The sequence below is a fragment of the Electrophorus electricus genome, chromosome 20, assembly GCF_041902795.1.
Source record: "Electrophorus electricus isolate QZ-2024a chromosome 20, ASM4190279v1, whole genome shotgun sequence".
Taxonomy (NCBI): domain Eukaryota; kingdom Metazoa; phylum Chordata; class Actinopteri; order Gymnotiformes; family Gymnotidae; genus Electrophorus; species Electrophorus electricus.
This window is the reverse complement of record NC_137516.1, coordinates 1,420,001-1,435,312: the sequence shown is the minus strand read 5'-3', so window position 1 is coordinate 1,435,312 and position 15,312 is coordinate 1,420,001. Positions and strand designations below refer to the sequence as shown.

At 48.9% G+C, this 15,312-nt stretch overlaps 2 protein-coding genes across 9 annotated transcripts in view; both read right to left on the bottom strand.

The window, feature by feature from the left end:
• Positions 1-227: 227 nt before the first annotated feature.
• On the bottom strand, positions 228-8,949 carry star (steroidogenic acute regulatory protein). 3 transcript variants are annotated; one of them, XM_081703070.1, is made up of 8 exons: positions 8,819-8,949; positions 4,835-4,905; positions 3,180-3,290; positions 2,904-3,031; positions 2,066-2,224; positions 1,523-1,707; positions 1,044-1,137; positions 228-831 (listed from the first exon to the last, which is right to left on the bottom strand). In XM_081703070.1, the coding sequence occupies exons 1-8, from the start codon at positions 8,836-8,838 to the stop codon at positions 739-741; spliced, it is 861 nt and encodes a 286-aa protein (XP_081559196.1). In that variant the 5' UTR covers positions 8,839-8,949; the 3' UTR covers positions 228-738. The 3 variants fall into 3 exon arrangements, with proteins under 3 accessions (XP_081559196.1, XP_081559195.1, XP_026887658.1); XM_081703069.1 differs by lacking the exon at positions 8,819-8,949 and having other exon boundaries at positions 4,835-4,951; XM_027031857.3 differs by lacking the exons at positions 4,835-4,905; positions 8,819-8,949 and adding an exon at positions 3,378-4,592.
• Positions 8,369-15,312, bottom strand: part of grk5l (G protein-coupled receptor kinase 5 like) — a 37,971-nt gene continuing 31,027 nt past the window's right edge. For 3 of the 6 annotated variants that reach the window (XM_035536178.2, XM_081703068.1, XM_081703067.1), the window contains 8 exons: positions 14,961-15,151; positions 13,037-13,074; positions 12,829-12,918; positions 12,486-12,694; positions 11,010-11,162; positions 10,714-10,851; positions 9,157-9,353; positions 8,369-9,059 (listed from right to left, as the gene is read on the bottom strand). In XM_035536178.2, coding sequence (XP_035392071.1) covers positions 9,168-9,353; positions 10,714-10,851; positions 11,010-11,162; positions 12,486-12,694; positions 12,829-12,918; positions 13,037-13,074; positions 14,961-15,151 — 1,005 coding nt within the window. In that variant the 3' untranslated portion in view covers positions 8,369-9,059; positions 9,157-9,167. The remainder of the gene's footprint in view (positions 9,060-9,156; positions 9,354-10,713; positions 10,852-11,009; positions 11,163-12,485; positions 12,695-12,828; positions 12,919-13,036; positions 13,075-14,960; positions 15,152-15,312) is intronic. The other 3 variants (XM_035536180.2, XM_035536179.2, XM_035536181.2) reach the window with 3 other exon arrangements.

The following is a 15,312-nucleotide window of genomic DNA, read 5'->3' as shown; positions in this document are numbered from 1 at the left end:
GATAATTGAAGTTAATACTGTGTGTGTTCTGGAGCTGTCCTGGGTCCCATCATGCACTGTTCCCAGCGGCAGAAGTTTGGTATAAGTTAGGCTATAAAGATACTCATCTTAGATTCTTTATTCAACTAGGAATGTGAGCCCACCATTAAAACAACATCGCTCCAGCTCCGTTCACAGGCCATGATGGCGTAAAGACAACACACGAGACCAAGACTCCAACCAACAAGGCAATCTGATACTTTTGTTTATTAATTTAACAGACATCCTTTCTCAGGGTGGTGCAATGAGATAAACTTGAAATAAATACATTTCTTTTTACAAACAGGAACAAACAGAAGAAACTAACAGGTGATATAGTTTAAGGCAGTTAAAATAAGCTTGAGCATCTGGTGGTTCTCTGGCGCGGATAAGTGGGCAGGTAAAAGGCTGGAAGTGCCTGAGCTACGACGCCACACACGCGACCGCGTGTTCAGACAAGCCACAAATGCACTTCCATTCATTTATACCACAGGCACATGGTGATGTTTTATGAAGAAATATAACATATTTGCCTTTATTCGCCATCTCGTGTGACAACCATAGACTAGGTAAACAAAAGCTGAGCCTTTAAATGGTTAAATAACTGTTGCAGTTGATGAGGGGTGGAGCTTGTCCCTGATAGGAGTCTGTGATTGGCTGTTTGGTTAAGGACAGAGGTTAAGCATATGCTCTCAACAGGTCCCAGCCGACTCCAGGCCACTAGGGGGGGGCCATTCTGTGCCGGAGGTGGTTCGCAAAGTCCACCTGAGTCTGCGAGAGCACCCTGTTGATCACTGACTTTGGGATCCACCCCTGGAGAAAGAGACAATACCGTGTACACACCACAGACATTTTAATTACACACTACACACACTCTTCACGAACAGACCGACAGAAATATGAACAACACAATGTTCGAATGTCGTTTGTCACATTATCACAATGGTTAATCCCTTTTTATAAATCCTAAAAACAATGTACCTAATCACCAGATTGTGTGGAACGTGGGAACATCAGTGTCTCACCTTCAGGTCTAAGCTGAGTAACCAGGTGAACTTTGTCTTGGTGGGGTCATCGGCGTTCGGCCTCATCACGATACAGGTGGGGCCGTTCTCCGCTCTGGAACAGAGCCAAGCACACGTTTCATTCAGCTTTCAGTCATTTAAAAGGTATTTTTAGTGTTCGGTTTGTAGAGACACAGATGATTTAAGAATTACGCTCTGTAATTCTGCCCTGTGCAGACTGGGCCCAGCGTTTAACTCCAAAATTGAGTATTAACAAAATCACTAAAGTCATTTTAAACTACTCCTGAGGTGGAACACTGGAGAAGTCCTGTAAAGCTTTATTAACTTCCAGTGGCTTTACTTTCCTGAGATCAGTGAGGTTTACATATCGGAATCACTGAGGATCTACAGGGAACTCGTTTGTATGTGTGTTTGCCCGAAACGCACGTGCAGACATCTGGATGAAACATCCTTCATCTTTCTGTTATATAGGTGCTCACCTCACGAAACCCTTCTGCTGAGGCATGCTGGGATGTTGGGTGGACATTCCAGCCAGGAAGCACGTGGAGCCCCTTCTCCCGGTACAGCGCACGCTCACGAAGTCCCGTGGGCCCACCACGTTGCCCGGGATCTCTGCTGCCACCTCATGGGTTACCATGGTGTTCTGGCCTATCTTCTGCAGAACCTGACACACGGGACGAACACCTGAGTCAGCTTCTGAACCCCAGTTGTACTCAGGGTTCCTGGGATATGTTTACTTTGGCCACAGTGGTCAACACAGAGATGTCAACCACTTCCACAAAGGACAGCTATCAGTAACCCCGGGGCCCTCCTAGACAGTCTATAGGTCAGATCTGAGGTGACCCCAACCCAGACCCTATATGTACTCGGTCTCCACGTATCAGCTGACCTGAGTATAAATGTGCATGTCTTTATTACTGGGTCAGGCGGACGAGGACACAGGACACCACCCTAGACAGGTGCTTATCCCCAAGGACTAGACTAAGACCCTCATGGAAGAGTCCTGACAATACATCCCGCACCTTGACCTGGCGGACATTGGGGTTCCACTCTCCCATCTGTTCTATGTTATCCACGAGTTCTTCGTACAGGTCTTCGGGACGGTGGTCGAGCAGAACCTCCAGTTTGAAGACCTTCCCGATGTCTGGTAGAACTTTACTCAGAACTTTGTCCCCTGTGCACTGAGACCCAAACAGAAACACACACACACACACGACTCAGTTTTTTAGCTCATATAATACAAGACAATGACACAAGGACTCAAATATACACAAGATAACAGACATTATATTGGCACGACCATGACCACGCTGCACAGCTGCCGTTCTTTTAAGGTTGTCACGGCATTAGTTGTGGCTAGCTCAGACACGATCTTCTGTCCCTGGAGACTACGTGCTCAGAGGAGACAGTTAGCTGTTCATCTCTGCTTGTATGAGTGAGGAATGGTTGGAATGGCATTAGACCAAGTACTGATTCAAAGTCAGAGGTCAAGAAGAACCCTGCACAGCACAGCATACAACACACAGCACAGCCCAGCACAGCGCAGCACACAACACAGCCCAGCATAGCATACAACACACAGCCTAGCACAGCACAACACAACACATAGCCCAGCATACAACACAGAACAGCACAGCACAGGCTGTCGTATAAAACTGCTAATAGGTAGAGTGCAGGATTTTCAGTTCAGTAGTGCCAAACTGTACTAAACTTTGCTTCAGTTTTGGTCATTTTGTAAGTGTAAGAATGTAGTGTGACACATTCACAGGGGTTCACGTCACGTCCTGAAACCTGTTGGATTCAGAAAAGGGGCTACAGTAGCGTCAAAGCACGATGTGGTCCTGAAGGCGGGACACTCACGGTCTCGATCTCTGTCTGCCAGCCGTCCTGGTCACTGAGAATACTGATGGACTTCTGCAAGGCCTCCTGCCCCTGCCGGACGTAGCATTGCTCAGGGTCACTCAGAGACGACTCCTCTATTCTGCTGCCTGCAAGGGACACCATACACAAACACACGCATACACACACGCGCACACCCACACACACACACACACACACACACACATTTGAAAGATCAGAACATCACAGAAATGTATTGACAGACGGGCGGTTCAGTCCCGTGCGCCAGCGTCTTACAGAGCAGGGAGCTTCTCCTGCGTACGTGGGCCACCCAGCTGTCGGGCTGTCCTGGTCCAGACAGCTTGCACAGCTCGTGGTGGATAGCCATCAGAGCATTCCTCCTCAATCCTGGAAAAAGAGCGGCACATCACCAACACTACAGCGGGCAGAGGACCAAGCCTGCGATGTTAGTGAGAGTGTGTGTGTGTTTCTTACCTGTCATGTTTCTCATGTGCCTGTAGGAAATACCAGCGCACAGTTTAAAAGTGGCAGGCAGCATTGTCTCGTCCTTCTCAGCTAGTGACTCTCGTCCCAGGGGTTTGTCTGAGCGTGTCAGATCAGCGCAGATTCTATCAAGGGTGTGTGGATCCTTGAGCTCTATATAACCCTGGCGCTACAAGGCCGCGTGACACTCGCCTCACAGATAAACCCAAAGATCACTCCGCTGGCGTGTTTGGCCTTGCGAGCCAAGGCTGCCGCGTGAACATGACGAGCGTATCTCTGCCCACCATAAACGTGCTGTTTCAGATAACAAGCGGTGCCCGGACCCTGGCGAGCGCTCTGTCCGTCTACAGCGGGTCACAAACGCTGTGCCCTGCGTGCTTTAAGGCACAGCAGCGGGCCGGGAGACTTCCGTTTTTTTTCTCGCACACGCTTCGACAGAAAGCGTTTGGGGTCAAGAGGTCAGGTTTTGCTAAGGATATGTTACTAGACACATACCGCATGTCCAGCATTCCTTACAGCATTTCCAAGACCTCAGAGAACCAGCCGATCCCGTTCTATCCGTTTCATGCTTTTTTTTGGTTGTTATTTTTGCTAGAATTGTGATTCCATGACTTGACTGCAGCAGCTATAGCCCAGTTTATATGTCTACAAAGTACAGTAAATTAAATATTCAATAGATAAGGGTTAACCATGTTTATAAAGTTACACTTTGGGGATTTTTCTTTTACAAAGTTAGAGAGAGAGAGAGAGAGAGAGAGATGGTTAAGTGTTCACCTCCAGCCTTGTTCCCAGTGCCATGTCCCAGGTTACTGTCCTGACTAAATATTTGCTTAAGTGCTTGGAATGCAGCCTGACACACAGTCACCCGCTGGAGAACATGAGCGCAGGATGTGAGGAGAAACACGACCTTGACCTTTAACCCTCCACTGTGTGATTTACACCTCATACCTCAGACCAACAACCCACCACTCCGTTATGGAAGAGAGAAAAAACTCACTGTGCATAGATTAACAAAACAATAAACCTGTAATATAAACCTCACCCTAATCTAAATCTCACTCTAATCAACACTCTAATCTTAATCTCACCCTAATCTAAACAACACTCTAATCTAAATCTCACCCCAATCTCGGTAAACTTCACTAAATGTCACTAACCTAAATTTCATTAAACATCATTCTAATGTAAACCTCACAAGACCTCATCTTTACCTACCAAGGTGAGTTACCCTGGTAACCCCCCCCCCCCCCCACACACACAATCTTCCAGAAAGCCCACAGTCTCAATTCAGGCCAGCACATATTTTTATTCAGAAGGACTTTGACAAGTTTGGCATCACATGCAATCAGTGTAATACAACACCTCTCTCTTAAAAGTGTGTGTGTGTGTGTGTGTGTGTGTGTCACAGACACAGACGATGACAGAAGTGTCACAGAAAAAGTGCTAACCTTGATGGGCACTACCTGGACTCACGGCTGGGGGAGGCACTTTGTTGGAGATCCAGAATGTAGCAAAACCGCTGGGAATGACACACCAAAACAAACAAAAGTAAACAAACATGAAACTAAAAATAAAAATACAGAAGTGAAGCCACTGGTGTTGTGCAGAGAGGAAACTGGTCTGTCCGTGGTGAGATGACGGCGTTTACAGTAGGACAGATCAAACTTCCCTTTCTGTTTGGTCACTGGTCCAAAGTCTCTGTCATGTAGCGTAATGACGTCACCACAAAAACCATCCGTCATATCCGATACGGGAAAAACACCACGTTACAGACAGAGCATTCGCGTGTAATGTGCTGACTTCACTGTATCGGGGGGAAAAGAACCGTAAAAACTAACAGCATGTTAACTGAAGACACGTCAGTCATGACGGTTCAGCTGTGATGGGATGAGAAGGATGAGGTACACTGGAGGGTGTCAGTAAACCAGTAAACCCTGGCCGCACCGGGAGTGAGGCTGAACCGGACTCTGGGAGGACCAGTACCGCACATCGCCTGTGAGTGCTGGCACACTCCACGCCACATGCTAACCGTTTTTAAAAATCAGTCACAATTTGTTACTCCACCTACAAACATCAAAGTCGCTCTCAAATCTAACAGGCCGACACAACACAAGGCAGTAAATGGCAAAGAAAGATCCCTGTAAGACTGTGAACATGTTCCTATACCCCAAACACTCCCAAACACACCCAATGTTCAACTCCAAATCTGTACATACATAAAAAAAAGAAAAAAAAAAGAATTGCTCTTAAAATGCCACAATCACACATCCTCTCGTCACCTGGGACATAAACACGCCACCTTCCCACACCAGTCTTAGTTCTGTGCCTGCGTGCACACACACACACACACACACACACACACACACACACACACCTCCCAGGCTCGGGATGACAGTTTCCTACTATACCTCCCAGTCTAGCCACTGGAATAATCACTAAGGACCTTACACCTCCCATGTACGGATTAATACCTACAGGACCTGGAATCTCGTAGCTATGCCTACACGGATCCTCATGGGGGACCATACACAGCTCACAGTTAACATCGATCTAATATTCAGTCTAAACGTTTGGGTTAATGGCGCCGCAGAAATCGGGAGGTAAGCAAACATGGCACTTAAAAATCGTGCCCCAGAGAACCTTCCTGTTCCAAGTAGCTGTGTCTGGAACTCCCGGCGTGAGTGAACAGACGCACTAATGGGTAAAAATGCTTCCGGATGGGATTCTGGTTGGTATTCTGAATGGCATTTCAGACGGTATTCCGGATGGTATTCTGCTGACAGCCCTCCCGGCTTCAAACACACGTCTGTAAGTGCAAGTTTGAGCTGGTGATGCCGTTATGACAAAGACCACGAGGTTTACGTTCAGTAATGTGTGCAGTACCCTTAACAAACCTTCACCCTTTAAAGGGGAGTTTCACCCTTCACCCTTTAAAGGGGAGTTTCACCCTTCACCCTTTAAAGGGGAGTTTCACTTCTTTCATTTACTTCTTTCATTTCATTTACGTACATAGTTCAGCGACGGGGTCCGGTTGCGTTATGGGTCCCCTGACTCTCATTCCCAGTCTAAACCCTCAGTCTGACCAAAAGCTCAAAACTCGATACGACAGCGCCGTTGGAAGCTAGAAGAACACACACATTAGACATTGTTGGAATGTTTATAGGACACACAATTCGGGAAAACTGGTGGAATTTTCCTTCTCTTTAATTTTCCACATATTGACATCGGCGTGTAAAAATGGATCGAGGACAGATGCTGAGGTATCCTGAGTAAGGTGAGCTGTGTGTCCTGCATGGTGTGTCCTGCATGGTGTGTCCTGTTCTGGGTGTACTATGTGGTGTGTCCTGCGTGGTGTGTACTGTTCTGGGTGTACTATGTGGTGTGTCCTGCATGGTGTGTACTGTTCTGGGTGTACTATGTGGTGTGTCCTGCATGGTGTGTACTGTTCTGGGTGTACTATGTGGTGTGTCCTGAATGGTGTGTACTGTTCTGGGTGTACTATGTGGTGTGTCCTGCATGGTGTGTCCTGTTCTGGGTGTACTATGTGGTGTGTCTTGCGTGGTATGTCCTGCATGGTGTGTCCTGTTCTGGGTGTACTATGTGGTGTGTCCTGCATGGTGTGTCCTGTTCTGGGTGTACTATGTGGTGTGTCCTGCATGGTGTGTACTGTTCTGGGTGTACTATGCGGTGTGTCCTGCATGGTGTGTACTGTTCTGGGTGTACTATGCGGTGTGTCCTGAATGGTGTGTACTGTTCTGGGTGTACTATGTGGTGTGTCCTGCATGGTGTGTCCTGTTCTGGGTGTACTATGTGGTGTGTCCTGCATGGTGTGTACTGTTCTGGGTGTACTATGCGGTGTGTCCTGAATGGTGTGTACTGTTCTGGGTGTACTATGTGGTGTGTCCTGCATGGTGTGTACTGTTCTGGGTGTACTATGTGGTGTGTCCTGAATGGTGTGTACTGTTCTGGGTGTGCTATGTGGTGTGTCCTGCATGGTGTGTACTGTACTTTATGGAGCGTACAGTGTTGGGTCTACTGAACTGGGCATACATCATAGGGTTTACCGAGCGGGGCGTGGTGAGTCAGGTTTACTGCATTGCTCTCTCGGGTGAGGCTTGGGACTGTCTGGAGACCTGAAGTCTAACACTGGAGACATCAGGGACAGGAAGGTTCCCGTGTCTCTGGGTGGAGGTGGTGGTGTGCTTCAATATCACGTCATTACCGTCACACCTGTGATTTCTTTGCTTAGATCAGATTAAATATACTGAGAGCTAATAGTAATAACAATAATTAAAACAACAATAACAGATAGATAATCTCTGGATGTATTTTTAATGGTCAGCTGTGCTCCAGGTTGGAGAGTTGTTTTTCTCAGTAGATTACGACACACACTGACCGTGTAACACTCCATTAACACCAGCTGTACTGAGCGCAGCGAGGGAGAGACACAAGACGCTTACAAACCGGGCCATTTTCCTGAAGGGTGGAGCTCCACCCCACAGTACGTGACCCCTATGTGGGGGAAGGGCAACGGAACGGATGAGAAGAGTACACAGGGTGTCCCTGATTGGTTCGTTGTGCTGTCAGTCTGTGTAACTGCTGGTTTAGGGCCCACCCACTGCTGATTAGACCACGCCCACTGGTCTGCCGCTGTCTTTATCTGCTTCCTTACCGCCCTCTACTGTAAGCACGCAGGAAGTGACCGTTCAGGCTGCAAAACCAAAACATGCCGTGTCACTTCCAGGGCGTTACGTCATCTGTCCGACGGCTGTGTGAAAATCACCCTTCCTGACTGATGTGCTAACGGCGCTAACACACTAACCGGGCCACGGCAGGTTTCCTGTGACGACCGAGACCACAACTAGCTCGAGGTTCTTCATCGTTGTGCTTTTTTAAACTTCCTCTTTGGCCTCACCCTCCATAACGATGAGCTAGACTTCTCGTCTTTGGCCCGAGTGTACGCAAGGCTTTGCACATTCTGGGCTGAGGTCGGACCGGCAAAGGGGTGGGGCAGAGGAGGGTGGAGTGCCTGTGTCTGAGTGCGTGTGCAGGCTCTTCAGTCCATCTGGGACAGGACAGGAGGACGAAAGGTCACTTCCTGTCCCTCGCTGGAGGCGTCTCTTCGAGATCCCCTGAATAGTAAGAGCTTGGCGTTACAACATTGACACCAGCTCTTCCTGCATCTGTGATCCTGAGGGAGTCTGGGTCAAAGGTCAAGGGGTGGGGGGGAGGGGAGACCTCCTTCCTTAAAAAATAAACAACAACAACAACAACAACCACCAAAGGAAAAAAAGACAAAAAAAAAAAAAAAAGACAATAAACCCCCAAAAAAGTCTTTTCATCTGGGAAGAGGCGGTTTGTCTCCCTGCCTGCGGCGGGCCGTGATTGGTTAGTGTTGGCCTAGATGAGGAAACAAAAACAACAAAACTAACCAATAAAAATCTTTGTCCATGTTCTAGAGACCAGCCTGTCCAGGTCAGGAGGAGTTTCACTCTGGTCTCTCTCTCTCTCTCTCTCTCTCTCCCTCTCTCTCTCTCTCTCTCTCTGGTCAGTGTCCCCGCCGGTCATGTTCCCTGCTGTCCCACAGGTGTCTCTCCACTAGGGGGCAGAGTTTGACATGGAGTCAACAGAGTTGACGCTGGAAGACGGGGCTCAACAATGAGCAACGGTCTGCTGTGGAGAGAGAGAGAGAGAGAGAGATTACACTCGGGGGAGGGGGCGGGGTCACAGCGGGTGTGCAGTGCTGTGGGGGCGGGGCTGAGAGGTTGACCTGGTCTGGGGTTAACTATTGTGTTGTCGTGAACGCTCTTCGGTGGGGGATGAGGTGATCCTCACATGTCTCCTAAAGATCCTGTCCAGCAGGCGACGCCGTGGGGGCTCGGGCGGCTGGTTCCAGTCCAGGTCAGGGGGTCGCGACCCCTGAGGCCCAAACACGTTAAGGTCACTAAAGCATTCTGTCTCTATCATCTGTAGGAGAAGAAGACACATACAAAGAGAGTGAGAGAGTGTGTGTGTGAGAGTGTGAGAGAGTGTGTAAGTGAGAGAGTGAGAGTGTGAGTGAGAGAGTGTGTGAGTGAGGGAGTGAGAGAGTGTGTGTGTGAGTGAGAGAGTGTGTGAGTGAGAGTGTGAGAGAGTGTGTGTGTGTGAGAGAGAGTGTGTGTGAGTGAGAGAGTGTGTGAGTGAGTGAGACAGTGTGTGTGAGAGTGTGAGAGAGTGTGTGAGTGAGAGAGTGTGTGTGTGAGAGTGTGTGAGAGAGTGTGAGAGAGTGTGAGTGTGAGTGCGAGAGTGAGAGAGTGTGTGTGAGTGTGAGAGAGTGTGTGTGTGAGAGTGAGAGTGTGTGTGTGAGAGTGAGAGAGAGTGTGTGTGAGAGTGTGAGAGTGTGTGAGTGAGAGAGTGTGTGAGTGAGAGAGTGAGAGAGTGTGAGAGAGTGTGTGAGTGAGAGAGTGTGTGAGTGAGAGAGTGTGTGAGTGAGAGAGTGTGTGAGTGAGAGAGTGAGAGAGTGTGTGAGTGAGAGAGTGTGTGAGTGAGAGAATGAGAGAGTGTGTGAGTGAGAGAGTGAGTGAGTGAGAGAGTGAGAGAGTGTGTGAGTGAGAGAGTGAGAGAGTGAGAGAGTGTGTGAGTGAGAGAGTGAGAGAGTGTGTGAGTGAGAGAGTGTGTGAGTGAGAGAGTGAGAGAGTGAGAGAGTGTGAGAGTGAGAGAGTGTGTGAGTGAGAGAGTGAGAGTGTGTGAGTGAGAGTGTGTGAGTGAGAGAGTGTGTGAGTGAGAGAGTGTGTGAGTGAGAGTGTGTGAGTGAGAGAGTGAGAGAGTGTGTGAGTGAGAGAGTGAGAGAGTGTGTGAGTGAGAGAGTGTGTGAGTGAGAGTGTGTGAGTGAGAGAGTGTGTGAGTGAGAGTGTGTGAGTGAGAGAGTGAGAGAGTGTGTGAGTGAGAGAGTGTGAGTGTGTGAGTGAGAGAGTGAGAGAGTGTGTGAGTGAGAGAGTGTGTGAGTGAGAGAGTGTGTGAGTGAGAGACTGTGAGTGTGTGAGTGAGAGAGTGAGAGAGTGTGTGAGTGAGAGAGTGTGTGAGTGAGAGAGTGTGTGAGTGAGAGAGTGAGAGAGTGTGTGAGTGAGAGAGTGAGAGAGTGTGTGAGTGAGAGAGTGTGTGAGTGAGAGAGTGTGTGAGTGAGAGAGTGTGTGAGTGCGGGTACATTAAAAGTTAACGTGTTCTGCAGGCTGCAGTGGTAAAGAGTGGCTCTAAGAACTCCGGGTCAGTGGGCTCTCCACATTTCCTGCTCCAGTTCCCGCCCTTCCTGTGCGTGTCGTCCGTCTCGTGTTTTGGAAGTGCAGCTCACCTCGTTCTGCCATGGGATACACACGCTCCCGGTGGCGAACTTGGAGTAGAAATCACTGTCCGTTTGGTCCAGATTAACACCCTTAACAGTGGAGAATTGCTCAATATCCAAAACGTCTTTACAGTACACAGCCCGGGGCTGAGAGAGAGAGAGAGAGAGGGAGAGAGGGAGAGAGAGAGAGAGAGAGAGAGAGAGAGAGAGAGAGAGAGAGGGAGAGAGGGAGAGAGAGGGAGGGAAAGTTAGATATTAAGAAAGAGGAGAGATGATGACAACAGCAGCAGGTCTAAACTCCTCACATCAGGCACGAAGGAAGGTTCCAGAATGCCGGCCTCTAGTCTCTTGAAGTTGATGTTCTTGAAGAAGGCGTGAGCTTTGACCTCTGCAGCGCCCTGCGTCTGACAGCCCAGTCTCTGACAGCCCAGTCTCTGCTTGGGATCTTTGGCTAACAGCTGGAGATACACGCACACACACACAGGCCTATATAGTCATAGAAATCAGAGCTGGGACCAAAGGTGATGCCTCCAAAATCCAGACCTGACTAATCAAGCAACACTCCCAGTACATGGCTAATCACCCTTTTACTGTAAGTCACTTTTATCCAAAGCAACTTACAGTTCTGTCTGAACACAACTTGAGTAACTGAGGGTTAAGGGTTTTGCTCAGGGACCCAACAGTGGCAACCTGACAGTAGTAGGACTTGAACCAGCAACCTTCTGATTACTAGACCAGTACCTTCACCACTGAGACGCCACTGACCCCACTTATCCAACTCCTGTAACCACTCCTCTTATCCAACACTATGCAAAGGAAACCTCACTGATTGGACGTTTTTGCGGTTACATGGACTGATTAACACAGAAATGCAGATGCAGGCGTGACGTGTCTGAACTCAACAATCTGAATGAGGAAAAATAGCTGTTTGTTATACTTAAGATCCAAACGCACACCCAACCATGTATCCAAACACACATCACTTTAGTGTGTGTCTGTGTGGTGTGTGTGTACATGGTGTGTGTGCGCATGTGTGTGTCTGTGTGTACATGGGGTGTGTGTGAGTGTGTGTGTATGTGTGTGTGTGTGTGTGTGTGTGTGTGTGTGTGTGCGCGTATGTGTGTGTGTATGTGTATATGTGTGTGTGTGTGTGTGTGTGTGTACATGGTGTGTGTGTGTGTGTGTACATGGTGTGTGTGTGTGTGCGTATGTGTGTACATGGTGTGTGTGTGTGTATGTATGTGTATATGTGTGTGTACATGGTGTGTGTGTGTGCGTATGTGTGTGTATGTGTATATGTGTGTGTACATGGTGTGTGTGTGTGTGTGTGTGTGTGTACATGGTGTGTGTGTGTGTGTACATGGTGTGTGTGTGTGTGTACATGGTGTGTGTGCGTGTGTGTACATGGTGTGTGTGTGTGTGTGTGTGTGTGTGTGTACATGGTGTGTGTGTGTGTGTGTACATGGTGTGTGTGTGTGTGTGTGTGTGTACATGGTGTGTGTGTGTGTGTGTGTGTGTGTGTGTGTACATGGTGTGTGTGTGTACATGGTGTGTGTATGTGTGTGTGTGTGTGTGTGTGTACATGATGTGTGTGTATATGTGTGTGTGTGTGTGTGTGTACATGGTGTGTGTGTATATGTGTGTGTACATGGTGTGTGTGTGTATGTATGTGTGTGTGTGTGTGTGTGTGTGTGTGTGTATGTGTGTGTACATGGGGTGTGTGTGTGTGTACATGGGGTGTGTGTGTGTGTACATGGGGTGTGTGTGTATGTGCGTCTCACCATCCTACAGATGTTTTTGGTATCTTCCGTGAACTTGTCGCTGTATTCCTCCTCCTCCTCCTGAACGCGTTTCTCCACCTCCTCACGCTTCACTCGCTCCTTGCGGGCACGGAAGGGCGAGCGTCCGGCCGTCATCTCGTACACCAGGCAGCCCAACCCCCACCAGTCCGGGCTCATGCCGTAACGCTCGTTATTGATTACCTCCGGAGCTGTAAAGAAAAACAATCCAACAAACAGCTGTCAGAACTCCAGACACGCCTTCCAGCACCTCACAGGAGAAGCCCGAGCTAAAGGTCACGACCCCTCACACATCTCCCAGGAACGTGCGGCGGTGATGACACACCCATGTATCCCACAGTCCCTACGCGCCCTCTGATGGACTCTCCTTCAGGCACTTTGATGGCCAGCCCCAGGTCCGAGATGCGGATGTGGCCTGCACGGAAGAGTCCGGAAGAGGAGCATGAGCAAACCAGGGTTGATAAACAAACAAATAAATAAACAAACAAACAACATTTCTGTTACAGCATGACTGATACAGCACGACTGCTTACCGTTATCATCTAAGAGAATATTCTCTGGTTTTAAATCCCTGAAGAAAACACACACACACACACACACACACACACACACCAGACTGGGTTTAGTGAAGCAGTTGGCTATTGCAGGTTTGTGCAAGTGTGTGTTTGTGTGCACATGTACAAGTGTGTGTGTGTCCGTGTGTGTATACATTTGTGCGTGTCCATGTGTGTGTGTGTCCCCGTATATATATACACTTGTGTATATGTCTGAGTATGTATGTGGATGTGTGTGTGTCCATATGTGGCTGTGTGTGTGTCCGTATGTGGATGTGTGTGTGTGTGTGTATGTCTGTGTGTCTGTCTGTGTGTGTCTGTGTGTGCATGCGTGCATATATGTCTGTGTGTGCGTGCATATGTCTGTGTGTGTGTGTGTGTGTGCGCACGTGTGTGTGCGTGCGTGCGTATGTGTGTGTGTGCGCACGTGTGTGTGCGCGTGTGCGTGCATGCGTGTATGTGTGCGTGTATGTCTGTGTGTGCGCGCGCATGTGTGTGTGCTTGCGTGTATGTGTGTATGCGTACGTGCATATGTCTGTGTGTCTATGTATGTCTCTGTGTGTGTGTGTATGTGTGCGTGTGCGTATGTCTGTGTGTGTGCATATGTCTGTGTGTGTGCGCGTGTATGTCTGTGTGTGCGCGTGTATGCATGTCTGTGTGTGCGCGTGTATGCATGTCTGTGTGTGCGCGTGTATGCATGTCTGTGTGTGCGCGTGCGTGCGTGCGTATGCCTGTATGTCTGTGTGTGTGTGTGTGTGTGTGTGTGTATGTCTGTGTGTGTCTGTGTATATGTCTCTGTGTGTGTGTGCGCGTGCGTATGTCTGTGTGTGTGTGTGCGCGCGCGCGCGCACGTGTACGTGTGTGTGCATACGTATCTGTGTGGGCGTGCGCATGTGTATATCTGTGTGTGTGTCTGTGTATGTCTGTGTGTATGCATGTGTGTGCGCGCGCGTGTATGTGTGTGCGTACGTGTGTGTGCGTGCACGTGTATGTGTGTGCGTACGTGTGTGTGCGTGCGCGTGCGTATATCTGTGCGCGCCTGTATGCGCATACGCGTGTATATGTCTGTGTGTGTGTACGCGTGTATATGTCTGTGTGTGTGTGTAAGCGTGTATATGTCTGTGTGTGTGTGTGTGCAAGCGTGTATATGTCTGTGTGTGTGTGTGTGTGCAAGCGTGTATATGTCTGTGTGTGTGTTTGTATATGTCTGTGTGTATATATGTGTGTGTATATATGTCTATGTGTGCGTGCGTGCGTATGTCTGTGTGTGTCTGTGTATGTGTGTGTATATATGTCTGTGTGTGTGTGTGCGTGCGTGTGCGCATATCTGTGTGTGTGTGTGTGCGCGTGTATGTGTGTGTGCGCGTGCGTGTGTATATGTGTGTGTGTGTGTATATGTCTGTGTGTATATATGTCTGTGTGTGTATATGTCTGTGTGTGTATGTGCATGCGCATGTGTCTGTGCGCATGTGTCTGTGTGCGCGCGCGTGTATGTTTGTGTACGTGTGTGTGCGTGCGTGTGTGCGCGTATATCTGTGTGTGCGTGCATGTCTGTGTGTGTGTGTGTATGCGTGTATATGTCTGTGTGTGTGTGTGCACGCGTGTATATGTCTGTGTGTGTGTGTGTAAGCGTGTATATGTCTGTGTGTGTGTGTGTAAGCGTGTATATGTCTGTGTGTGTGCGCGCGTGTGTGCAAGCGTGTATATGTCTGTGTGTGTGCGCGCATGTGTGCAAGCGTGTATATGTCTGTGTGTGTGTTTGTATATGTCTGTGTGTGTGTGTATATATGTGTGTGTGTATATATGTCTATGTGTGTGTGTGTGTGTATGTGTGTGTGTGTGTGTGTGTGTGTGTGTGTGTGCGCGTGTGTATATGTCTGTGTGTGTGTGTGTGTGCTCTCACCTGTAAACGATGGACTCCCGGTGCAGGTGCTGAAGGCCGCAGCAGATCTCAGCGGCGTAGAACTGGACACGCTCCTTCTCGAAGCCTGGGGTGCCCATGTTGTAGATGTGGAACTTCAGGTCTCCCCCATTCATGATGGTGAGAACCAGACACAGAGCGTCTTTGGTTTCATACGCGTACGCCAAGCTGACCTGAGACAGGCGGGGAGACAGAGGCACCAGGGGTCAGACCGCAGTGTGGAGAGAGGGAGAGAGTTCACGGTGTTCATTTGCATAAGATGTTTGAGTTGATGTACTACCATCCAGACCCAACCCAACCTGGGGAGGACAGGACAGAATGAAATGTCTCAGTA